Here is a 27,972-nt window from a genome sequence, read left to right on the forward strand (position 1 = left end):
CACCACCACACTCAGTACCTAGTGCCCAGAGTGCCAAACAAACATGACCAAACAGAAAAGGACATCTATGTAAGAGAAAATTCATAAAAATGTGAAAATGTGAAATGCCACTTTTGCATATGATCAAACATGAATAGATTAAAACCAATAATGTGATCTTAACCAATAAGGGCCAAACATTGAACAGAATGTTAATAGTTTCACACATTGTTATCATGTTACATAAAGTCAAGCTAGGTTCATGAGAATAAAAAAATTCATGCTCTTATGCAAATAAATAATCAGCAGTGTTTTCACTGACTAGTACACCAAAAAATCCATAGGCTTTCATTGGATTAATAAAATATTTTAAATGACTTACATGTCAAATATTAATCCATTCATAAGTTATTATATAATATTCACAAAAAGCCAAACATCTATTAATCCATTAAGAGTGGGTAATCTCAGAATATGATTACTGTTCTGAGGAAGTGTTTACGATCATATATTAACTTAACAAAAGATAATACCGTAAACATAGGAAGCTGGCAATTTTGTTTTATATGTGTAAAGAAAAATACACATTTTCAAGTATATGTAATATATACTTATAAAACATTAATATTATACTAATAAACCATTATTGTTGCTACATGTTTCACTTTAATGTTTTTCTGCACTTTACTATATTTCTAAAGTAAAAATATAATTAAGGTACGTGTTTAAAAAATATCTTTTACCAACCATAAGCAAACGGAATTCCATGCTTTATTTCCAAAAGATAAAAATATCAGGTAAATATAGATTTACTCTTTCAGAAACTGGAGTTTGAATAGTATTTTTAAGTGAAAGAATATACTAAATACCCAAGATGAAAATAATCTTCATATTCTGTTTGAAATGGAATAGTAAAAAATAGTATTTTAACATACTTATGCCTGAGGCTGCAGTTGTTTTAGTTTTTGCAATCAGACCTTGGTAATGACCTTGAGCAGTAGAATATAAATAACTTCCACATGCTTAGCATTCCAATAATGGAGCCCTAGGCATAAATGGTTGAGATGTTACATGTAATTACTGAAAATAATATTTGCTGAATATCATATATATTTTTCCAGACATTAAAAAATATTAGAATTAAGATCATCCTATTTTATTAAGAACTTTTACCAGTTATTCTTCCTTGTTATTTGATTCTATCACGTTATTTTTTTTTCTTACAGGAATCACTAGCATTAATGAAACCTTACATTTAAAAACAGTTATTAAAGAAATAAGACTATTATATATAAGAAGTATACTTCTATGTTATTAAATTTCAAGTTAAATTACATAGAAAACTTTTTCATTAGACATTTTTTATTGGAACTATGATTTTAAAATTTGAGTATTCTGTTTCTAAAACATGGGGACAAATATAAAGTTATGGAATGCATATATTACAAATCAAACAATTATGTTTCATACTCAAGAACTGAAATGATAATGAGAATTCTCCTGTTTATCAAATTACTAAAATGTATAAACTACATAGTTGTCAAAACTAAATATCTGCTTAGATATTATGGACAACATTTAAAGGAATAATATTCACTTTGAGGAAATCCTTGGGAAAATGACAAATACGTAAACTTTTTTTCTTAGAAACTCATTCCACTGAATGTTAATAATGGTAACCTCTTAAAGTGGTTAAAGTAAGTTCAATTGTTGTAGATCCATTAAATAGAGCCAGTTTTACAACTGATTTTAATAAAGATCTGCTTGGAATTAATTTACTTAAAAAATTTAAGAAACAGAAGTGTGCATTTGTTTTAAATATTGTCCTGTTTCTTAAATCCCTGAATTTTGTTTATTAACTTTTAGCACCATTGATTTAGCAGTAATTTGTAACGTATTTTTAGTAGTAATAATATTCTCTTTTGATAACCTATTTAGACCAGCAGGGAAATTCAATCAAATTCAAATATTGCTTTAAAAATATTCCTCTTTTCCGAATTTAAATGCCCTTAAGGATAGAATTTTTTAAAATTAGGTTGCCAGTTTAATCAAAGATCTTATATGTTTAAATTGTATCTTAACGATACTAATTTTTTAATTTCCAGCTTTCATATGCAAGACACCTTGATGACTGGGGAGGTGTGCTCTCCAGATGGATGATGCAGGATGCTGTTTACCAGGGTATATTTTCTGGTGAAAATCAATTTTGAAGATTTAACCAAAAAGCTAGAAACATTCCTCCAATTTTTTTAGAGATGTGTGGCCAATGCTATTTAACAAATGTGTTAGGACCTAGAGAGATCATTATTCTATAGATATAAATTCACCCGACAAATAATGACATTAGTGTGAGGACACACGATGACCATATATCACCTCTAACTGTTGAGAAAACTCTACTTTCACCATGAGGAGGGAAGAATTTAAACATTTCTTTTGCTTCTAGATCTCACATTTCAGCTCATATTTTTCCTTTTATGCCCTTTTACTTTGGTTATTTCTCATGACTATGTATAAAAATTAAAATCAGTCCATGTTGCTTTTCAAAACATATCCATTAGTAGTAAATCAATGCCTTAGGATGATTAGATATTATATCTGAATGAGCTTTTTAAACTTTATTTTCCTATAACAAGAATTATCCAATTTTATCTGTCTCAGTCACCATTTTAAGATTAGCACACGCACACACATACAACTGTGAATCAGGAGCCTGAAAGTAGGTTGCAATCACTTACAAATATCTATGGGTATATGTTCAATGTCGAATCATTCATTTTTGCATGAATTCACCAAACATCAGAAATGACTCCCTCTCTCTCTCTCTCTCTCTCTCTCTCTCTCTATATATATATATATATATAATAGATGGTAGAAACAAATGTGCAATAAATAATCCTAAGTCTCTGAGATGACTATTATAACAAGATGCTACAGGAGTATGAGAAGAAGGGGAATCTTCTCATAGGGACAGTTGTGCCCACCTAGCACAGTCACCTTGGGCTTCAGGAAATAATAAAAATTGTTTTTTGTTTGTCAGTATTACTTTTAGTCATAGGTGAAGAAAATAGTTTTACCATTGCTATATTATTAGCCAGTATTCTATAAATGAAATGCACAGTGTTCATACATAAGAAGCTCAAAGCACCCTCAAGTGACATGTGTGTCCACCTCTGCTCCCTCATCAAGGGTCCTTGGCTTTGAAGCTCCATTTTAGAATGAGGGGTTTCTAAAACATGTTCAGTGGAGCAACTGCCCACTTAAAGTGATTTCTTTTGTAATTTTCTAATGGCCTTTCATCTACCTACTTAACACAATTCACTTACACCTCTTTACTCCTATGCCTGGTAGGAGGTGAGAGCAAATCACCTAGGGAATATTCAGTATTCTGCAATAAACATTTAGAGGTGAAAGGTGTTTCCTTAGTCCTGCTTCCGTAGAAATAGAGTGTGAGGCAAAGTCTCACATGTTAACAATTGATTAGGGAAGACATTTGAGCTTAAGGAACTTAGGGTCACAGGTGAAGGCCAGCAAGGCAGGCCAGCAGAAAACAAATATGAGGTGGGAGTTCTCGGATCCCTGAACTGGCCTCAGCTTCTCAGTGAAGCACTGCTTCATCAAGTGTGCTTTCGCTCTGGGGCCTGTGCCATCACTGCACTCCCAAATCCAAACAGCTCATCTATTGAGCAAGAGTGAGCAAATTTATCAGCAGGCTGTTTCTTTGCCCTGGTCTTTCACTGGACAAAGTATGTCACCTGGGGATCAATTACCCCACATTCCTGCTGTGTTCTCTTGAGCCCGGGGCAGGAGGCAGGTCCCAGGGAGTCAGCTTCTGTCTCTTTGGGTGTGATGAAGGCCATGCTAACTCCAGGCCTAGGCACTGAAGGAGACTACGGGGTGGCCCCTGTGCAGTCATAGTTCCAGGGCTGCTGAAACGCTAATAGCTGGGGGCTGCCCTGGCCAGAAAGACAAGCAAAGCAAAGAGGGGCCTGGGGGCAGGCAGGCAGGGCCCATTGGACAAAAGGGTGGTGGGGGCAGACGGAAGGAAACTATGTTCAGGAAAACTGCTCCATTCTATTATGACTTCATTATTTATGACAGATGCTGGCGAAGGGGTGGAGAAAGGGGAACCCTTGTACACTGGTGGTGGGAGTGTAAATTTGTACAACTACTATGGAAAACTGTGTGGAGGTTCTTCAAAAATTAAAAATAAGAGCCGGGGGTGTGGTGGTTCACACTTGTAATCCCAGCACTTTGGGAGGCTGAGGCAGGCAGATCACAAGGTCAATAGACTGAGACCATCCTGGCCAACTTGGTGAAACCCTGTCTCTACTAAAAAATACAAAAATTCTACGGGCACGGTGGTGCATGCCCACAGTCCCAGCTATTCGGGAGCCTGAGGCAGGAGAATCACTTGAACCTGGGAGGGAGAGGCTGCAGTGATCTGAGATCATGCCACGGCACTCCAGTCTGGTGACAGAGCAAGACTCCACCTAAATAATAATAATAATAATAATAATAATAATAAAAAACAAGGCTGGACGTGGTGGCTCACCCTGTAATCCCAGCACATTGGGAGGCCAAGGCGGGTGTATCACCTGAGGTTAGGAGTTCAAGACCAGCCTAACCAATATGGTGAAACCCCGTCTCTGCCCAAAATAGAAAAATTAGCTGGGTGTGGTGGTGTGCACCTGTAGTCCCAGCTACTCCACAGGCTGAGATAGGAGAATTGCTTGAACCCTGGAGGCAGAGGTTGCAGTGAACCGGGATCGCACCACTGTACTCCAGCCTGGTGACAGAGCGAGACTCCGTCTATAAAATAAAATAAAATAAAATAAAATAAAATAAAATAAAATAAAATAAAATAAAATAAAATAAAATAAAATAAAAATAGAACCGCCATATGATTCAGCAATCTCATTAGTGAGTATATATCCAAAGGAGAGGAAATCAAAGCAGATGTTTTGGGTCGTGGTAAATAAAAATCAGCTGATAATTTCTAATATTAAAACTTGTTAAAAAAATTAACTTCTGGTGAGTACTGTTCCAAGCTACAAAGCAGGCTATTGTACTGAAATATTTTACTTTCCTGACATAATTCTTGAAATAAACTCTAATTATATAAAACATAAAAATACGATTGTCAAGAATCTGAATGCAGTGCAGTGCCCAAACTTGCCCTTGCTTTTATTCTGACTTAAATGACTCTCTCTGCAATTATTTATTTCACTCACGCTAACCCATTTTTGGTTGGCACCTGTTTGTCTGACATTCACATTTTGGTGGATAAAGAATAACAAGAATAACAATGCAGACAAGCAGACAACAACACACTAATGCTAAAAAGTAGACTTTAGGACTCAGAAATGTCAGCGGCTATAAAAAAGGAAGAAAATGTCAGCTTAAGTGACACCCATGCCTGTCAGCACCACACTCCACAACCTCCAATCACAGTCTTTAGTTCATTTTTGGTAAATCTTCTGTGTTAGTCTTTATTCTGTCATGATTTTCAATTCACCTACAAGCTTTGATGAGCCTTTTCAATGTGGCAGACAGAATAGAAGGTTTTTTTTGTTTTGTTTTTTGTTTGTTTATTTGTTTTTTGTTTTTTGATTTTTTTTTGCTTTTCACAACCAACGCTTTTATGGAAAAAAAATGATTTTTTAACTTGCAAGTGGTAGTACAACAGATCTCTATGGATTAAATATATAGCTCCCAACAGTTTTTTTCACTTCTGCACGTAAGTGTGTAAAATATAGGAAGATGGGTGAAATACCTGTAGAATAAACTCTAATAACTGATTAAATTATTTGTGTGTGTGTGTGTGTGTGAATCCTGAAGGGCTGTGTTCATCCCACAGAGGGACTGGCTATCCATGCTTTTTCTTTAGAATTAATATATCTTCCGTATTAAGCAATGTGGTAAATACTACTGACTGACTGGTCCAGATACAGAGGATAGGAAAGTTAAGTACTGGCCAAACTTGTCTTACCCCACCCCATAAAGAATTGTCATGGATTTTGTTAAACAGAATGAGAAGAGCTACCGAAAGGGTTTCTGGGAAATTGTCTCTTACCTGATACAAGGGGACAGATGTGGCTGATTCTACTCATCCCTCTTCCTTTTCTTTCCTTCCTGAAACTGAAGTGATGTTTGTAGATGTTGTCGCCCTCCATGACCAGGACTTGAAGGCCATAAGATAAAAGCCAATACTCTACAGATGATAGGAAATAAATGATGTGGATAGATAGAAGATGGAGAGATGAATGGAATTGCTTTGAACTAAAAGGCTTCCTCACAGCAAAGAAAACAATTAACAAAGTAAAGAAACAACCTACAGATGCATTTGCAAACTATGCATCTGACAAGGAGTTAATACCCAGAATATTCAAGGAACATAACTCAACTAAAAAAAATCAGATTAAAAATGGGCAAAAGACCTAAATAGATATTTCTTAAGAGAAGAAATATGAATGGCCAAGAGGTATATGAAGAAATGCTCACCATCACTAATCATCAGAGAAATATAAAATAAAACCACAATGAGATATAATCTCACCCCAGTTAACATAGCTTTTATCAAAAAGACAAGCAATAACAGAGGCTGGCGAGGATGTGGAGAAAGGAGAACCCTCACACACTAGTGGTGGGAGTGTACAGCCACTGTGAAAAACTGTAGGGAGGTTCCTCAAAAAGTAAAAACAGAACTATCATATGACTCAACAATTCCGTTACTGACTATATATCCAAAGGACAATCAGTTTATCCAAGAGATATCTGTACTCCCATGTTTATTGCAGCACTATTCACAATGGTAGATAGATAGATGGATAAATAGATAGCACACACATACACACACACAAACATGGACAATGGAATACTATTAAGCCATTAAAAATAATGAAATCCTGACATTTGCCACAACATGGATGAACCTGAAGGACAATGTGTTAAGTGAAATAAGCCAGGCATAGAAAGACAGACATTGAATGAGCTCATTCGTATGTAGAATCTAAAACAGTTGTTTTCACAGAAGTAGAGAGTAGAATATTGGTTATTGGTTACCAGAACCTAGGGAAGGGAGAGAGAAGGGGAGAATTGGGAGAGGTTGGCCAATGAATACAAAGTTACAGGAAGGAAGAATGATGTGGTGCTCTATTATATAGTAGGGTGACTAGAGCAAATAACAATGTAATGTGTATCTCAATGTAGCTAAAATAGAAGATTTTGAATGTTATTAAAACAAAGAAATGACAAACGTTTAATGTAATGACTGTAAAAATTGCCTAGATCTGATCATTATACAATCTTTACGTGAATTGACACATCACAATATACCCCATTAATATGTACAATTGTAATGAGTTCATTATCCATTTAAAACATTAATTTAAAAAATAAAGGAAATTGGTTCTTGTACATATTATTAATTTGACCATCACACTGAAAGATATTAGCAAATGCTACCATCTAGAATTCTTGTCAGGTGGGGAAAAACAACTGTTTACTCCATCAATACATAGAGTTTCTCTTGTTTTAAGGCTAGAATAATATCTCATATACATATGTGTATGTATATGTATATTCCTACATAGATACATATACATTTATACACATACACATGTGTTTCAAAGTAACAAAATATCTCTAAATAAACAACACATATAGTGTATATAGGGAAGAATCAGAATCAAAGAGGAGATTCCTTTACATCTATAAGTAACCTTAATAGAAATGTCATATAAAATTATGTCTATTTACAGATTGGTATTAATTTTAGTATTCCAGTAGGAAAGCATAATTGGGAAGGATTGATTCATGAAGTGCTAGCTGAAAGGGAGGTTAGCATTTTACCTGCTTCCTCTGTCTCTTTTACAGAAGAGGAAACTGCAGTACAGATGCATCACTTGGCAAAGATCATAGCTGCTTAAGATGCCACAATTTTATTTCAACTAATTTTGTCCAGTTTCATCAACATTCTACTACCCAAATAATGATTCTTGAGAATCCCAAAGACTATTCCATGAACAAAGATGTGTAAAATCTTATACAATAAACAAATAGAGGCTGCCATTTATTGATGGTTTATGGATTACATAATTTAATTTAGAATTCAACTGGAAAGAAGAAAAATTGCAAATGTTTCGGTATCATATAAGGGACAGAAGGTTGAAAGCACTTTTTAAATTGAATGCTCACAGTAACTTAAAGTTACCTAGTTTCTGTTTCTAAGGAGCAAATTGAAGTCAAGTACACATAGCTAGTAACTAGAGAAGCTAGGATTTTGTACCCAAGTTCCCAAGTTTGATAACATCAAAGCTCATGCGTTTTCCACAACACAAAAAGACTTCTGAAAAAAAAAACAAAACAAAACAAACAAAAAAACCCAGTAGACTTCACTCCCTTGATTGATTAAATAATAGAGAGTTTTGAGGTTATACTTCCTCCTCTTTTCAGATCCAGCATATCCAAATACCTTTTAATACTGGTTGCTTGTAATGCTTCCCAACTCAGTCATACAGATCTCTGTCTTTTATGCTGCCTAAGTTTTGATAAATATTTGTTTTTCCTACTATTATTTCAAGTGTGTGTGTGTGATAGTTTTTATTGCTTGGTCAATTAATATCACAAACCTTGTAGACTTATAAAAGATCAGACTTCGAGAGGCTTGTGGAATTGGTTTCTATGATTTTCCAAAATTTGACCCATTTGTCATGGTTAGTATTCTGCTGATAACATCATCATTTTCTTCCAGCCTCAGTATTCAGTGACCTGGTTTTAATCTCAAAGTTTCCATTTGTTTTAGGACTATATGCAGACTTGCCCTATCTGCCAAGATTCTGGGTCAATGATTTTGAGGAGTGTATTTGTTGGAGTACTAAATCTTTCAACAGTAATGACATTGAGTAAATAGCCTTTTATTTTACTAAACAAGGATACCAGACAAAACAAAACTTTTCTATGATTACCACCATTTGATAAGAGAATGGACATTTAACTCCATAAATATAAGAAGACAATATATAAAATTAAAGATCTGTCCTTAAAAAATAAATTGAGTCTTATGAAAAATTCACATATTAATTTAAACATTTTCATTTTACCCTCGACAAGTGAAAATATCCGTAAAAAATAATATCCATTGCTATGATTGTATCTCTTTACTTTTTTTCCTGAATAGGTACCTTTTATTACCTCTGCATAAAGTATCTTTTCCCACCAATTCTCCTGTTTTATTCTTACTCATTGTTTGTATACAAACTTTAGGAAATTGTCCTCATACTCCTGGGTACCTACAGAATCAACCTCTCATAGTGCTTCTTCATATTATCTATGAATGTTGTAATTTCACATTTGCTTATGTGCTAATTTGATTAATGTCTCCATTCCCAACTAGACTCTTGGCTCCACGAAGGCAGAGACTAACCATTTTTTGCTCAATATTACAGTCCTTCTCCCTAACAACTTGACACAGTAAGCTCTCAGAAAATGTTTGCTGAATTAATAGATGGATAAATACATCAGGAAGCTGATAATCATCTCACAAGTTTGTTAATATCTGGGATTAACTTAATTATACATATATATGCATATGTTTAAGTAAACTTTTTAATATTAGGACAGTTTTGGATTTACAAAAAAAATACAATTATAGAACAGAGTTGCCATATACCACATAGCTAGTTTCCCCTATTATTGGCATTTTACATTTCATAACTATGACACATTTATTATGATTAATAATACAATGATATGAATACACTAATATTAACCAAAGTCCATACTCTTTTCAGATTTCCACAGGTTTTACCAAACATTTTTTTCTTTTTTTTGCTGTTCCTGGATCCCATCTGGACTGATACACATTTAGTCAACAGGTCTTCTTAGGCATCTCTAGGTTATAACAGTTTAATTTTTCCTTATTTTTGAAGACATTGTCAGTCTTGAGGAGTGCTGGTCAGGTATTTTGTAGAATGTTCATCAGTTGGGGTTGTCCACTGTCTTTCCATGATGAGACTAAGATTATGGATTTGGGGACGAAGATCACAGAGGCAAAGGGCCATTTTTGTTACATCATATCAAGGGTACATATTATTAATTTGACATCACAGTTGATGTTAACCACCCAGCTGCAGTAGTGTTTGTTAGGTTTGTCCACTTCAAAGTTGTGTATTTTCCACTTTTCCTTTCTTAATGCTGGAAGAAGATCACTATACACATTAATAAACAAAATTAAGGAAGAAAGGACATTTTTAATAATAGCATATTTTATTGGAGATTGTAACACCCACAATATTGCATTTGAAGTCCTCATTGTATGGCATTATTTTCAAAGATATAAGGCAAAACCTAGCCTTCTGTTAGTGTTTAATGGATTATTAATCTTTAAAAACACTTATAGACTATGATATTTAACACTTCTATAAAACATCTTAAATATCATTGTAAGCTAAGAAAGAAGGCAACAACACCAAAATCTCAATCTTTGAAACATAAAAAACTGAGAAGCTAGATTTTTGTGTAAATACTTAAATATGGGGGGGGGGCTTTCATCACTTTGAGTATTTAGTAATTTGTGCAGCCAGTACAAGAATGGGGCTTTCTGGCTCATACATGAGTTTAACTGTAAAATACCTATTGGAACTTTGAATTTTATTCACTATTGCCACCATGAGGTGCAATATTAGTTAATGTGAAAATATGACCCTTCATTGATCATTATAATAAAATGTAAGGTCATTGTTTGCTATATATGTTTATATATTGATTATACAAAATAGGTAAATATACATCAAACTGTAATGAATCTCAAAAGTATTTGAGTGCATGACAATTACAATAATACAAAGTTAAATACATTATTACTCTACTTATTCTAAAGGGCTTCTATATCCAGAGACAGCAACCAGGACAGGGAAAGTCTTGGATGACATGTCAGAGAGAAGCAGAAAGGAGCCAGTGATACTTCTATTAAAAAAAAAAAAAAAAAAAACGGACTGCAACATATGACACTTGTCTTTGTATGCTGGAGGAACTGCCAAGTGAAAGAGAAAGTTGAATTATTGTGTGTCTTTGAAAAAGAAAGTTGGATTATTGTGTGTCTTTCTCAAATCAGAACTAGTACAAATGGATGAAAGTTATGAAAGAGATTTTTATTCAGTAAAAGTATTTCCTAATATTAAGTTGTCAAAAAATTTAATTGCTATATTGTAAAGCAATGGCTTTCTATGTCACTGAAAGATTTCCAGGACAGAGCTGTCTGAAATAATCTTTTCAGGAGAGATTTCTAATTGGGCAGGGAATGGGGCTAGATAATCTCCTGACACCTTCCAGTAAGAAGGTTTTAGGAAACCACAAGTCAATGTATTCTTACGAGACTCCAAGTTGTTGTACGTGATACAGGTGTTCAAAACTATTTGTCTTGATTTGCAACTAGATATATGCTTTAAAGTCCACTTACTTCCAATTGCTCTGCTACACTGTATTTTTCTATACTTGCCACTTAGAAAGTGACTCAGTGAGTTATAGAAAGAAAATTTATTTTAAAAAAATTGTCTATCAGACACTTCTTTATGAGAGATAGAGATTTATGATGGACAAAAGGAACTGTACCCAGAAACACAGGGAACATCTACCATTGACAGCACCTCTGTTTCCTCATGACCGCAGCAACTTTTCCCTACTGTAAAGCACAGTGGCCCCACAGAACATGTAAGAATTTAAGGAGTAGTACATGTGAATCTCTTATTGCAGTGCTTACTGTAGCTAAATGTGTTTTTCTCTCTTCCGTCTTCATTTTTCTTTACATTCTCAGCAATACTTCCTTCAAACAACTGTTGATTGATAAGGGACTCATTCATTCACTTCCTATTTGTTCCATATGGGCTGCGTTAAGTATTGGAAATACAAGGATACAGGCAGTTGTTGCTGTGTGACCTGAGCCAGCCAGCACTAGGCCCCATATTCAGACACTCTCAGGGATCGGTTGCCGTCTTTCTCAGTTGTGACTGCCTGACAATTCAACAGTCATGTCTGCTCTTCAGGGATAGCAGTTCCTTATTCTTCTCTTGTGTGGCTTCTCCCTCCTGGTTTCCTGTGACATTTGAAAGCTTCCAGCCATGCTTATCCAGGCACTGAGAGTCAACACTGCTTCCCAATTCCAAAGACAGTCCTTGCTCAGACTGCGCGAATGCAACAATTCTGATCATTGTTTTTCTGGTAATGTCAGTTGGTTATAAATTAAGTATATAGGAACTCTAGTGGTATTATTATAAGCTGATTTGCACTGGGACTAATTAATAATGTAAATGTTAGGTTGTTTTGTAACTTTCTATGCAAGTACATTTTATGGTTATTCTGAAAAGCTACGTGTGACATGAGTTAAAGGCATGATTTTCAAATTAAACTGTGAACTTTACATTAAGTGAAAACATGCAACTGGATAAAGATATGTTGTATTAGTTTCTATTGTTGTCATATCAAATTCCTACAAACTAAGGTGATTTAAGAAAAACCCACAAATTTAGATATTATCATATTGTTCTGTAGGTCATAAGTCCTAAATGAATCAAACAGGGGAGAAATTGAGGTGTTGGCAGGGCTGTGCTGCTTTCTGGAGGCTCTAGAGTAGAAGTGCAGCCTTCACTGCTGTTGGACTACTGCTTTCTTTGAATTGCATGCCTTTCTCCATCTTCAGAGCCAGAAACACTGGGTTCAGTTCCTCTTTCACTGCTGTCTCTTGTTCTCTCACTTTGACTTCTTACACTTGTAGAGAATCACGTTAGACCCACTTGGATAATCTAGGCTAATCTCCCTATTTTAAGGCCAGCTGATTAGCAATGTTAAGGGTATCTGTAACCTTAATTCTCCATTGCCATATGACATGGAATTGTCACAGGTTCTGGGAGTTAGGACATAGACATCTTTGCTTGGGCATTATTCTTCCCACCACAGATGGGTAGAGTTAAATCTTATAAGATGAAACCAAGATAAAATGTCAGTTTTGAATTATTGACAAAATAACATTTTTCAAATTGCTTTCCAGTTATGAATTGTAACTTATAAATTAGAAAATTTTAGGAGTCTTCAAAATGTATGCACAGTTATCTTTTTTTGGGTCAGGACATACATGAGATGGATTTTGGATGGTGAGAATCTTCACAGGACTATTTTGACCCTAAGGAATGACAGCGAGGAAAGCTGAAAGGTTATAGAAGACAGATAATTAAAGTGAGTTCTAATCTCCAGCTCAGGCTGGGGAGGCATTCTAGACACCTAATACTGAATGAATAGTTCAGTGGGAAATGCCTGCTTGTGTATGATGAAATAATGTGATAATGACTAGACCTATAGGCTAAAATAAAGGCTGAGCATGAATTTTAGTTTCTTCTTCTGATTCCATAATCTATTATTTTACTTTCAGTTTCCTCATAGTCAGGCCTTAACCATTTTGCATCTCTAGTTTTGAGATTTTATGATTTTTACTTTCTCATCAGTCTATATTTTCAATTCCATCTAGATATGTTTAAGCCCATGTGACATGATGTTTGCATTTGTTTCCTAGTGCATTAAACTTTATTATTATTATGAAGTGACCATATCTATATTTAGTAATATATTTGCTGTGAAGTTTGCTTTGCCTAGTATTAACAAAGCTACAAACCTTTCTTTTACGGTTTGCACTGTATTTTTTTCCTTTTTTCTGGTTTTTAAAATACATATTTAATTTGTAAATTAACTGTTTTAGTCTGTTTTCACACTGCTATAAAGAAATACCTGACACTCGGTAATTTACAAAGGAAAGAGGTTTAATTGACTCATAGTTCCTCATGGCTGAGGAAGCCTCAGGAAACTTACAATTATGGTGGAAGCAAAGGGGAAGCAAGCACCTTCTTCACAAGGCAGCAGGAGAGAGAGAGCAAAGGGGGAACTGCCACACACTTTTAAAACCATCAGCTCTCACGAGAACTCACTCACCATCATGAGAACAGCATGGGGGAAACCACTCCCATGATCCAAACACCTCACACCAGGTCCCTCCCCTGACACATGGGGATTACAATTTGTGATGAGATTTGGGTGGGGACACAGAACAAGCCAAATCATTCAATTACATGGAAGCATTACTTAAAATGTCATAATGTCAATCTAAAAGCTTCAAATCCATTTAGTTACTAAACGCTTAGAGAAATATTCAAATTACGTCAATTTATTTATTTATTTGTTTTCCTTCTTTATTTTGTCAAGTTTTATTTTAAGCTCTGGGGAACATGTGTAGGATGCGCAGGTTTGTTACACAGATAAACATGTGCCATGGTGGTTTGCTGCCCAGATCACCCCTCATACAGGTATTAAGCCCCACACCCATTAGCTGTTCTTCTTGATGCTCTCCTTACCCCCAACCACAACCAGCCCTAGTGTGTGTTGTTCCCCCGATGTGTCCATATGTTCTTATCATTCAGTTCCTGCTTATAAGTAAGAACAGGTGGTGTCTGATTTTCTGTTCCTGTGTTAGTTTGCAGAGGATAACAGCTTCTAGCTCCATCCATGTCCCTGCAAAGGACATGATCTTGTTCCTTTCTATGACTGTATAGCATTCCATGGTGTATATGTACCAAGTTTTCTTTATTCAATCTTTGCTATCGTGAATAGTGCTGCAGTGAGCATACACATGCATGTGTCTTTATAGTAGAATGATTTATATTCCTTTGGGTTCATACCCAGTAATGGGATTGCTGGATCAAATGGTATTTCTGCTTCTAGATCTTTAAGGAATCACCACACTCTCTTCCACAATGGTTGAACTAATTTATATTCCCACCAACAGTATAGATGCATTCCTTTTTTCTGTGCAACCTTGCCAGTATCTGTTGCTTCTTGACTTTTTAATAATCACCATTTTGACTGGCCTGACATGGTACCTCACTGTGGCTTTGATTTGCATTTCTCTGATGACCAGTGATGTTGAGGTTTTTTTTTCATATGTTTTTTGTCTGCATGAATGTCTTAGTTTGTGAAGTGTCTGTTCATGTCCTTTGCCCACTTTTTAACGTATTTTTGTTCTTGTAAATTTGTTTAAGTTACTTGTAGACTCCGGATATTAGGCCTTTGTCAGATGGATAGATGGCAAAAAATTTCTCCCATTCTGTAGGTTGTCTGTTCACTCTGACGATAGTTTCTTTTGCTGTGCAGAAACTGTTTAGTTTAATTAGATTCCTTTTGTCAATTTTTGCTTTTTTTGCTATTGCTTCTTGCGTTTTTGTCATGAAATATTTGTCCATGGCTATGTCCTGAACGGTTTTGCCTATATTTTCTTTTAGGGTTTTTTTAGTTTGGGTTTTACGTTTAAGTCTTTAATCCATCTTGAGTTAATTTTTGTATAAAGGGTAAGGAAGTGGTCCAGTTTCAATTTCCAGAAATGGTTAGCCAGTTCTCCCAGAACCATTTATTAAATAAGGAATCCTTTCCAAGTTCTTATTTTTTCAGGTGCAAGGTATTTTTCTAAATTTTAACTTTCAATCTTCCAATATCTTTAGAATTCCTCTTGTAAAAAGTGTATCTTATATTTGGATATAAATCATCATCTTACTGTATGCTTACTATTTGTTCAACCTGCTGTAGTTTGCTTTCTTTTTATTATTTTTTTATGAACTTCTTTTAGTAGGTATTTGCATTATTTTTTCACTTATTCCTTTGTTAATTTAGAAGATACACATTCTGGCTATTTAGTTAAGGCTTCCTCTAGGAAACAAACAATCCATTTTGACATAACAAAGTTTAATACTAATTACATTTGCTTCCTTTAGATATTTTTGTTATTGTTTTTACAATATATTTTAATTTCGTTTATTTATCTAAACGCCACAAGAAATTGTTGCCATGTTAATACAAACAATGTTCATCTAGATTCATCTATGTATTCATTTTCTCCTGTACTGTTTACCCCTTCTCACATCTACAAGCCTCTATCTGGCATGATTTTTCTTTGCCTGAAGTAGCACCCCTTACTTTGCTCACTACCTGGTTGATGGTTTCAATTATACTCTAAACCTCAGCATCACAAAATACACCTTTGTAACAAACCTACACATGTACTTCCTGTTTCTAAAATAAAAGTTGAAAACAAAACAAACAAAAAAGTAGAACACAGTATCTGACACATCATAGGCAAGTATTCAATAAATATTTGTTGAATAAATAAAAAATACAAAAAATTTAAAAGTACCATGAATATTTCTTTTAGTAAATCTTTATTTTGTTGAATTTTCTTTATTTTTCTATTTGTCTGAAAATAAATTTATTTTATCAGGACTTCTAAAAAATATTTCCACGGTATAATAGCAGTTATTTTTTTCTAATGCTCTACAAATATCATGTAGTTGTTTTGTTTCTTATATTTTGTTTTCTGTTAAAAGTATCTATTGCTTCCAGTTAGAGCCAAGAAGGAAAAAAAACCACTGCAGCCATCTCTCCCACCTATTATACCTCAATACACTAGATAAAATGCAAAAGGCAACTATCTGAGAACATTGTAAAATAAATAATAGCAAGAACTTTTTAGAAAGAAGTAAAAATTGAATAATGGCAACCAGGAGTTTACCTGTTTTTGTTTTCCTTTCTTTTTCTTGCTTCCTTTATCTCCCAGCATGGACTTGAGGTTAAGACAAATTAAGTCATGGACAACAAACAAAAACTCTGAGAGAGCATGTCTTGCTGATCAGAGACCTGGGAAGAGGCCTCTGCGAGCCAGCAGCTGTGGAAGACATCTCTGTTAGTGTTCCTTTGTTTTGGTTCCTGGGCTGACTCCAAGGCCCCCCCGGCCACGCAGCTGCTGCCATGGAGCCTGGGGCAGCCGGGCCAGCTGGAAACTCAAAGAGAAAATCCACCCTCAATCTAAAGGTTCTGGAAAAATTAGTTTTTGTGGCATGAGGGATCCCCATTCTTCTCTCCTTTTCTCATGCTGTTTTCTCCAGTCATGAGGAAATGTGCATCAGTACAGGAAACTAAACTCTGAGAAAAGCCTTGGATTTCTGGACAGAAGATCAAAGAGAGTGATGCTGGGATCCGGCAAGAGTGGGGAACTCCCACTTAGGAGTGAAGGGAAGGAGGCGATATCCCGATTTTACGTGTGAACTGTGAGAAGCTCTGGGCCCACCCCAAGCAATTGCCTGTGTGGAACACCCAAATGGCAAAGCAAAGGCTTTGAAACTGAACTGCTATAGGAGACATCACACAGAAATCAGACAGAACTGTCTAAATCTAATCATGTTGTTCACCTGCCAGATAGTTCTTGTGGTAGACCAAAAATGCTCCTCCCAAAATATCCACATCAAAAACCTGGAACCAGATAAAGGGTCCTTTCAGATCTACTTCAGTTAAAGATCTTGAGGTCAGGCTGGGATACCTGAGTGGGCCCTGGGACCAGTGACAAGTGTTCTGATAAGTGACACACACAGAAAGAAGCAATGTAACCGCAGAAGCGGAGGTCAGTGTGATGTGGCTGTGAGCCAGAGAATGCTGGCAGCCACCAGAGGCTGGAAGAGACAAGGCTTCTCCATTACAGAGTCCAGAGGGATATATCCTGCTGGCATCTGATTTCAGACAAATGGGCCACAGAATTGTGAGAAAATGAATCTCTGTTGTTTGAAGGCACCAAGTTTGTGGTAATTTGCTTTGAAATTGTTTTATAAAATTTTGGAATTTTAAGAAACTAATACAGTTCCCTATTGCTGTGTAACAGAATACCCCAAAACTTTGTGACTTTAACCAAATATTTATTATCCTATAATCTCTGTATGTCAGGAGTCCACATGTGGCATAGCTGGGTCTTCATCCCTTTTTTTTTTTTTTTTTTGGCTTTCTCCCCTACTCTCCAACCTCTACCCCTGCCCCCACCGGCCTGATACTGTGGGAGGGACCAGCCCCCAAAGAAGTGGGGGTGCATGCTGGGCCCAGCCTCCTTGCCCACCCCCACTTTCCAGGGCAGAAAGGGCCCAAGGTTATAATAAGAAGTAAATAACTTGTCTGTACAGACTGTGCCTGACTGACTGGTGTGAGAGGGGTGCAGGGTAGGGGACAGCTGGCATGGGCCTCTGGTTGGGACATCTTTGTGTGTTGAGCCAGCCCCCAGCATGTGACTGGCATGTGCTGAGCCCTCAGCATGTGATTAGTGTGGGTTAGAATGTACTGGATTTCTCAAAATGCTCTCAAGGGTCATCTGCTATCTCATCTGAAGTCTTATAAGAGAAGCGTCTGCTTCAGAGCTCACTATGCAGCCAACGCACATGGAAGGTGATCCCATACGGGTGTAAGTACCAGGAAGTGAACATCACGGGGGAGCATCTTACTAACCTACCCATCAAAGTCTGATGATTCATATCCCTTATATATTATGCCAAATATATTTACTTATTTCCAAGGTTCCCAAAAACTTCACCCTATTACAACATTGCATAAAGTCTTCAATTATTTAATATGAAATGATCATGGAAATAAAAATTGATAACTTTCTACTAATACTTGTTCATATAGCTGGTGAAATAATGAATGAAAAAATGGTAAATTATTAATTGGAAGCAATTACTGTTTTTTACAATTTATAAATTTTACCTTTTAGAATCTACTCAAGTCCACTTTACCTAAAATAATAGTTCACTGGGAGTGAATGCTCATCTAAAATAATAGCAAATGCTCATTATTTGAGAGTTGGTTAAGAAATGAGCTGAAGCCCACCCACCCCACAACAGCATAGCCTCTGCCATGCTTTGCTTTCCAGTGTGAAAGCATAGAATTTAAGTAAAATGAGTTGAAAGCTGTGCCAATATGGCTTAAGACAAGTCCCTAAAGCCTTCACCCTCATTCTACTAGACATCATTTACTAAGCATTAAATATGAACAACTATTGTAAATATTTTGGAGCCACTCTGAATAATGATAAAATACAATTTTACATTGTCAGTGTTTGTCTAGGTATTTTTAGCCATTATGATCAATTATTTCTGGAAGAAGAATTTTTTCAGATAGCAACTATAATTATATAGAATTCTTAAAAGCTGGGCATGAAAATCCCTGTCTCGTAAATTTACTTTTAGAAACTAGTGAGCAAAGAGAAAAGAAAATGGTCAACACATTGATCTAATTATTCTAACACAGGTTGTTTTTTGTTTTTTGTTTTTGCTCTCTTTTATCCTTCCCCTGTCTGTTCTCCAACTAGCTTTACAATAAAATGTGATTCATTATTAAAAAGTTTATATACATATGTATGTCTTATTTCAATAGCATATTTTTTAAACTGTCAGACTTATTATTTTTTATGCACTTTAATCCTTTTTTCAGTTTTATTTTATGCCTGATAATCTCTTGATTGGAATTTCTTTAAATATTTATCACAATATTTTTATTTCTGCACCTATTATTAAGAAGCTATTCAAGTCAGACTTATACAAGCCTATACTCTCAGAATATTGGCAAATAAAGGAAAAGTTCTACTCTTTCCATAAGATGTTATTTCCAGTATATCTTTAGAATTAAAAAAAAATAAGGGAAGTAGAACTGATATTTAACTAACCTAAGCAAAACGTTCCTAGCTACTCTTTCTGCCTAATTTCTTTCTTGATGCTAATCAACCATATTGTTTCATCAATGCATTCTGCCTTCTCCGAAATCAATATGACTTACACATTTTTTATTGCTGTGCCTAATAACTTTTCAAAATTTATGTAGTACTTTCCATATCAGAATACATTGTAACCTAATACTTTTGAATGGAAACTGATTACAAGAACAAAAGAACACGTAATTAGAATATAGAAACAGGAGATGAAAGGATAAATACATAACTTTTAATATGCAACAGACATATGGATCTCCCAACAGTTAAAACAATAGTATAGGGAAATCATATGATGGTGAGCACTTATTACAAGGATGAAAAACAGGCAGCAAAATGCGGCTTGTCCCTCCTTAGGCTTACAGAGGGTAGAGACATTTGCATCTTCACTGTTTTGTTGTTGCTGTTGCTTTTAACTAAAGCATTGACTTTTCAAATGTTTGTCAGCTGAAGCACAGCATTCTAACTGAATAGACTGTTTGAAGAAATACGGCATGACAATATTCCTAGGATTTTAGGTCAATGCAAATTTGGATCTAGATAAGGAAAAAAAACTTTGGATTTAAAATTTAACATTCTGTTCTTTCAAAAGAACACAATTATATTTGTCTCACAAATATAAGTTTATATCTTGTTTTTAAGAAACTCTGATCATTTCTGTAACAAATTCCCTACTCTCATGAGGTATTTTTCGGTGTTTAACTCTAGAAGCATCCATATAAGTCAGTCGAAGGAGAGGAAACAATCCCTAGAGAAACACTGCATTTTTTTCCATTTTTTTCTTTGTTTTTCAGTCATTTTGAAACCTATGCCCTTTTGTGCAACCTCAACTCTAATATGGTGACAACACCAGATTAGCAAGGGTGGGCTGGGAGTGAGAGCTCACTCTTGCCCAAACTAGACACACCCATGTTTAGCCTTCTTGTTGAGGGATGACCCTGGGTAAGGCTTGGCGTATTTGCACCTATCCTGGACCCACCAAAAAAAAAAAAAAAAAAAAGGGAAAATCTGTTTTCATTCACACTGGAAGCACATTTCCACATGTATCAAATAACCAAAAATTCAAAAGGCAGGGTGACACAGAGTTTTGAAGATTATAGAAAGAAACATATCATCCACCAAGAGTGAGGGGTAAATTGCACAGCCAATTGGAAAACACTTAGCATTGCCTGGTAAAATTGACCATGCACATATCCCATGACTGTCAACCCCATTCCCAGAGCATCCCATCACCATATGCATGGCCATTATGATGGCATTGTTTGAAATAGCCATAGACTGGAAATAGACAGTTGCCTTTATTGGCTAGTGGTCCTCCTGTTGTTTTAGAAAGGTATAGTGGCCACAATCCTTCCTTAGGTTTCAAAGCAAAGTCTACTCTGTGCAAGGATACTTGGATCTGAAGGGTCATTTACATGAGAACAATTTTGTGTGTTCACGAGCTGGTGACAGAGTTACGTATTTCTGCTTGACCATTTGTATATTAGAGTCCCGATCTCCCTTAGGGCTTCTGAAATGCCTCAACATCACATGGAACAATTGTGGACCGAGGAGAGAATTAACACAAAGGCATGGATGATGACAAGTACTTTTTCTAAAATAATTATCATTAATGATACCTAGATTGATAGTAAGCTAAGGTTTATGGTTTTGTATATTTTGTTAGACTGTATTTCTCATAGAAGTATTAATAACAGGGAGAAAGAATTATTTAGGTTATTAAAGAGTTAAAATAATGAGAAGATAGCTACAATAAAGAGACACAGGAATGTGGAAGGAAGAAATGGTTGTAGTGGAAAGAGAGAAAATGCAGAGAAGCCATATCTAATAATACAGACCAGGCTCTACCTAACGTGAGACAATGGCAATCTTCTGACTGTTCCCTTCAGTCTTTATGCTAACTCCTTTCCTCCTAGCCTACTACTCCTCAAACCTTCCTAGCTGCAATTCTAAGATCACTAAAGGTAAATCAATAATGCTGTCTTGAAATCCAGTACTATATTAGTCCAGAATGCTTTTACGTAAATATATTTAGTGATTATATGCTAACTACTTATTTTCATTTGCTTAAGTAATGTAGGGGTTTATGATGCTTGTTAATGGAAATCTACGTGTATTATTGAACTCATAAATTGGGCTAGAACTCTCAGTTTTCTTACAATAAGTATTCCAGAATAGCTTTCATAATGAATGTCTCATTCTGAGAAGAACACCAAACAGTTGATGTGAAGTTACATATATACTGAAGGATTTTATAAAGCCTGAGAAACCCTGGCTAGGTGTTCCTTGAATCATTACTTACATTGTGCTTTGTGAGATTTGAAATGTTAGTTGCTATTGCTTGTAGCCAGTCAATGCAGTCTTCAGCAGAGAGGCACTGAATAATCCCACTGCAGACCCCATCCACAGCAATGACTTGAAAGGCATTCTGCCTGCAGATGTTCAGAACAAATCAGATCAAAACATCGTCATTGATCTATTTGCAACTCATAATAGTATCTGTTGAAAAGCTTATCTTTCATACAGTATAAATATCAGCCTCCAAATTCATATTTGGTTACCTGACTTTATAAGCATCTCTGTTTTAAATGAAACACTGAAGATAGACCCAAATGACATACAATTTCAATTTCATAGGAAGCATCTTTAGATTCAGGTAACTATGGAGAAACTTTGACTTCTAAAACATACAATATGTAAATAAAAGAGAATCTAAGAAATTTTAGATACATTATTTTCCCAGTTTGCTATAACATTATGCATAGTTTACTTATTATTTTGGCTACCATTGTCTCCTCTTAACATTTGTCAATGCATTTTCTGACTTAGAAAGATCATAAATACAGGCAATAAAACATTAAGCATGATATTAAAAAGTCACTTGATAACATGAGTGGCAGCACTTTGTAGATTGTTCTCCACCCGCATTTTCAGTCTGTTCATCTTCTCAAAGATGATTTAGAACAAGAGGTTCACACCTTCTTTCCAGGTCTAAATGATCATGCTCTCCATTTGCATGGATGTTGCCAATTTCATTAACATTAAACTTTTTCTTAAAATGCTATGATCAGTCTAAGCATTCTGACAGCATTTTATTGACTTTTGTTTTTGTTGTCATAGACAATTAAATGATGTCTTTTAAAATTGTTCACAAAAGTGCTATTGAATTTAAAATTGTTTCCTATAGCTTCAATGACTTCCTTACTTCCAGATATTGCAATGTTTAGATATAAACTTAATGGACAGGAATAGATAAAATCTCAAAATGGACGGAAGCCAGCCAAAGTCTCAGGCTTAAGAATTACTTCATTGTGCAACATAATACACAAACTATATTTCAATTCCAGTCAGTTATGAAGTAATAGAAAGCTTTTGCAACTCAGTATTCAAAATGCTATGTAAAATGTATAAATTTATATGTTTTCTCCAAACAAACGCCTTTCCTGGCTCTTCTACTAGACATTTTTGGACATAAAACATGAGTTTATTCCCCAAACAAAGAAAACCCCATAGAGCATGTCTGGCTCAGGTCTACTGGTAGGTCTATGCCACTCCGCCTTCCTGTCTCAGAACTGGGCACATGGTAAGGCCTTGGGCATCCATGACTCTGAGGGTTCAAATTATCAATATTTTTAGAGAAACTGGTTCTCATATCTTAGACAAAGCACTTTATAATGAAAACAGGGATGTGCTCAGATATGCTTTTTTGTTTTCTTTTAAAAATACATTAAAAGAATTTCAGAAGTATAACTATTGTCCATCTTTTTGAAATAAAGTTAGTTTGAATTTGTGACAGCATACACGTTGAATGAAAAGAATGTTATAATTTCACGTGACATTTTTAGCTTTAATTCTGATGTATAATGGCAAGTAAGATGTTTAAAGTATTCAGAAAGAAGTTTAACCATCCACAGAAAATGAGAAATAATCGGAGTTTAGTAATACATATTTCTTTCCGCTCTCTGGCTATAACCATTGCTTCATGTACCATAAATTAACATATCTTGATCATATTTGTCTTCTCTGCTTTAAATGAATAATAGCAGCTAGATTTTTTAGCTAATAAAAGCCAATACACTTAGATCAAATCTTCAATCTATGTAATTATTGTTACATAGTCCCTACATAGAATAATTCTGAGGGGCTGATCTTTTATGAAACTAGGCTTATAAGTTAATACATACCACTTTTTACATTCTGTTTCAACTTTTCAAATATGGAAACTCTTTTACGAACATAAGTGAAATACTTGAACAGTTTTTTTTATTACATATGACCTCTTATAGAATAAGTTGATCATAAAAATTACAGTTATCTGGGGCCTCCATTACTAAGTAAAGAAGGTTATTAGTAAATTAGCTCACTTAGGCCTCAATTTCATCTAAAGTGAGAACAATTTACTGTACAGATTTAACAAGTATTTTCTGAATAATTGGTGGATCTAAATACTTTAATACCTGGATGAAGTTCTATGTATAATATTTCCCTGAATAATCCATCTATATGGTCTTGATTGCAATATTTCAGTGTTAAAAGAAAATATCCCCACATAGAATTGTTGTCTCATCAAGCACTAGGGAAAAACTGCAGTGCTTTTGTTTTTATTTGTCGCTTTTAGAAAATGTAATTTTTTAACTCAAGATAAACAAAAATAGTTAATATTTATTATGAAATCAATAGACTCCATTACCCATTAATTTAGTATTGTGAGACATTAAACTTTTACAGCATTAACAGTAACCTTATGGATACCCAGACAAAACTATGTGTCATATATACACACACACACACACACACACACACACACACACACACACAAATTACATCACTGAAGAGTTAGTCTGAAGTTTTTTGTTCAGGCTTATTTTTCCACTCTCCACTTATACAGTTTTCTAAAGATCCTTGGTAACTGCTCTGGCAGTAAAAAGTATTTTCAAATGTTGCTCAATCTCAAAGTAGGTTTATTCATTTAAAATACAAATTTAGTCTTCATTGAATGAAAAATATACTGCTCACTATACAAATTCATGAATAATTTTCAAGCTAACATAAGCAATCAAATAAATATACATCATTTCTAATTAATATAGTTAGTGACTCCTGTTTTGATTCGTTGTTGATTTACTCCACGAGGGCATGTACTTTCATACACAAGGAACAAGAGTTGCAGAGACTAAAATGTAAAAGTTTGGATGGCTGGAATGAGCATGAGTTCTGGAAGCTCACCGTGGAAAAACAGGCAGGCTCAGAATGAGGTGGGCTTAAAGTCTGCAAGGAACCACTGCTCAACTCCACACAGAGGACCACAGTGGCTAGATTTGTGTGGCTTAGGTGGTCCTGTTAGACCAGTGAGGAGAGGACTGTCACTGGTAAAACTTGAGATGATATGAAACTGAAATAAACATATATTAGTGAGAGTGAAGATGAAACAACTTAGTTCACTTAGTTGTGTTTCAATTTCCCCTAAAAAACGAGAACAATTTACAGATTTAACAAGGATTTGATGAGTAATTAATTGGTGGATCCCGGTACTTTCACATATGGCTGAAGTTCTATGTATAATTTCCCCCTTAAAGGCATTAGAAATGATGTGATTCAAGAACTGCTTTCTAAAATGAATTATGAAGGAGTGAGTAGAATCAAAGCTACTCCACCCTATTGGGCTAAGCAGTGGAATGGCTTGGCTGGGGCAGGTAAGGGAAAGCAAAAATTTTAGAGAGGAGATAATTAAACCAAAAGCAAACGTCCAACGCATGAAAAGCATAGTATATCCAAAGAAATATGGGTTGTCTGGCTCATTGTGTGTGGATCTGAAGAAAAGGCAAGCCATGAAGTTGGTGATTGGACAAGGTGTAATCAGTGATAACTCACATATCTCGCTGCAATTTGTCTCCCTGATCCTGAGAGTCAGGGAAGCCAGTGGAGACACTGAAGCACTGGAGGAAAAGGATCATGTTTATATTTTAGAAATATCTCTCTGTGGGGTGAAGGATATGGAAAAAAGAGAATAAAGTACACAAAATGAACAATGAGAAAAATCAGTCTCACAGAGTGGCCCTGTGTGTGAGGACAGAACATTGACTCATTTACTTGATTTCATTATCACTTAATTGGTAGGGGGATGTTATTGAAGGAAAGAAAGAAATAAGAAGAGGCCCCTCGGGTTTGTGACTGTAGCATTTTACTCTGTCTTGTTGAGTGTAATCCACACACAGCAGGCGTGAACTGTTTCTTCCCTGTGTGCACTACCTTGGTTCACTGCCGTGTCATCTCTTTTAATTTTTGAGGCACAAAACCTAAGCTGTTTAGATACATCAGGAGCTTTTTCAAGTTATTTTTTATGACTTGTTTTCCAGATCTTAAATTCACAGTTGTTTCATGAATTGAAAGCACATAATTCGTCATTCCCTAAAGAAGTCCTGCACTTTATGCAGCAGCGTCTTTCTCCCCAGTACTCCTTTGTCTGAAATGCCCATCTACGCTCCTTCAATATCTCTGAGGTCCTTGCAAGTCAGTTAACACCGTGAAACTCACTGACCCGCAGTTCCTCTGGTCGTGAAATGAAGAAGGCAACACATATTCTGCACACCTCAGGTTGTATTTTGAAGACTATAGACTGGACTTCTTAACAACTGAAAAATCTGTTAAAAATATCAGTTGTGTTATTTCTACCTGTCAAAATCCATTTCAAATTTTAAGAAGTTAACTCAGTTGCTATCTATTCCATGGTATTTTCTATAACCCATGTGTTTGGAATGAATCTCTTCCACTTTAGTGCCCCTAGACTTCGTGATTCCTTTATTGCAACACTTGTTCTCTGTGTTATTAAACATGTTTGTGTAGCTGCTAAATACTGTTCAATCTTACCAAGCTGCTAGCTCCTTGAAGGAAAAGCCATATATGCTATTTTATACCTCTCATAGCGTTAGCACAGTGCTCGGAATCTTTAATCTGTAAGTAAGAAACAAAAACAAACAAGTCCATCTCCACTTTACTTTAGCAATCTCCTGCTTTTGCTAACTTGAGAGCTGATGTTATCCAAGACAGCTCCACTGTCAGACTTGAATTCTCACATTTCTGTTCTTTAACTATAACCTCTTCCTTTCCATCACCACCAAATTACCTTCTTATTTTTCTGATCTTTCTTAGCCTTTCCAGTTACCCTAGTTCATATATCTATTCAGGATCTAGCTGCATTGCCTAGACTGAGCTTCCTGTTCATCCACGCAAATTATGTGGTTATTTTTCATTTTAGAATTTCCTGTCACTGTGACCTCCAGTCACTCCAATCTTACTACTTCCCAGCCCTCAATAACTCCAGTTTAACTAAGTGAATACCCTTTTCTTCCTGGCATAGCAGGATTCCCTGGCAAAAGTAATAAATTGTGCAAAGAAGCCCCAGTACAATTGATCTCTGGGACCCCAAGATCCTTAGTTGCTCTTGTCTACTTTGTTACATTTCTACCCTCACAGGAGCAGGTATTACATATGCAGATGCTTACCTGGATGTCATTTTATTTATCTCTTCCTGGATAATCCTAGTCACATAACAGCTCTTCCATAATTTCTCTGTCATTTAATTCTTGAATCCTGCCATCTCTAAGGCATTTGAAGCAGAAAGCATTGCCATGCAAATTTTGAATATCTCATGACATCAGTAGAAGCACTACATTATATACTTTAACCTATATTTGGTTAACATTTATGGGCTTTAAAAATATATATTCGATCATTTGATCAAATGTATTTTTTTATTCTGTGACTAAAGCCTACCAGAATCACATATACTTCTTCAAGGGTTATTTCTTTTTATTTTTATTGTTTAGTTTTCCAGAGATATTCAAGCACCCTGGAATACTGTCCTCCTCTGGCTATGGCAAAATTAAAATTAATATTAATTAACAAATTCATATCATCAAATAAGTGTGTTATAATAAACTGGAGAAATGAAACAAAGAGCGACTCTTTGGCAAGATAATTTGCCCTAGATTGAAAGAACTATACAAAATTCATCTTGAATCGTTCAAAGGAAGAGTGGACTTTTCCAAAGAGAGTCATATATTTTAAGGGTATTACGGCAGTTTCTTTTTTAATCCCCTACATAATTGTGTAAGAACAAGTGAAGAGGTTTATGCCAGACAAAGGAATACTTGCATGACTTACGGAGAGGGTCTTAATGGTATTTAGTTGATGTTTTCTAAAAGTTATTTATTGTTCCTGAGTTACACAGAGACCAGTCCTTGTGGACCTCCTGACCAATCTGTGAAAGTGGAATGCAATCAGTTCAACCTCTGTATCCACTTTGGAGAACCACGTCACATCAGGATGATGAAACTGCAAGGGCAGCTGCCGCATCAGACGTGGGTGCTGTTTCTGCTTATGAG

General features: G+C 35.4%; 1 protein-coding gene across 2 annotated transcripts in view; it reads right to left on the reverse strand.

The window, feature by feature from the left end:
* The window catches only part of SNTG1 (syntrophin gamma 1), an 859,278-nt gene that overhangs the window by 190,194 nt on the left and 641,112 nt on the right, over positions 1-27,972 (reverse strand). For both annotated transcript variants that reach the window (XM_058444122.1, XM_032759812.2), the window contains exon 13: positions 21,891-22,020. In XM_058444122.1, the coding sequence (XP_058300105.1) occupies positions 21,891-22,020 (130 nt within the window). The remainder of the gene's footprint in view (positions 1-21,890; positions 22,021-27,972) is intronic.

The sequence above is a fragment of the Hylobates moloch genome, unplaced genomic scaffold, assembly GCF_009828535.3.
Source record: "Hylobates moloch isolate HMO894 unplaced genomic scaffold, HMol_V3 SCAFFOLD_9, whole genome shotgun sequence".
In the NCBI taxonomy this organism is placed as follows: domain Eukaryota; kingdom Metazoa; phylum Chordata; class Mammalia; order Primates; family Hylobatidae; genus Hylobates; species Hylobates moloch.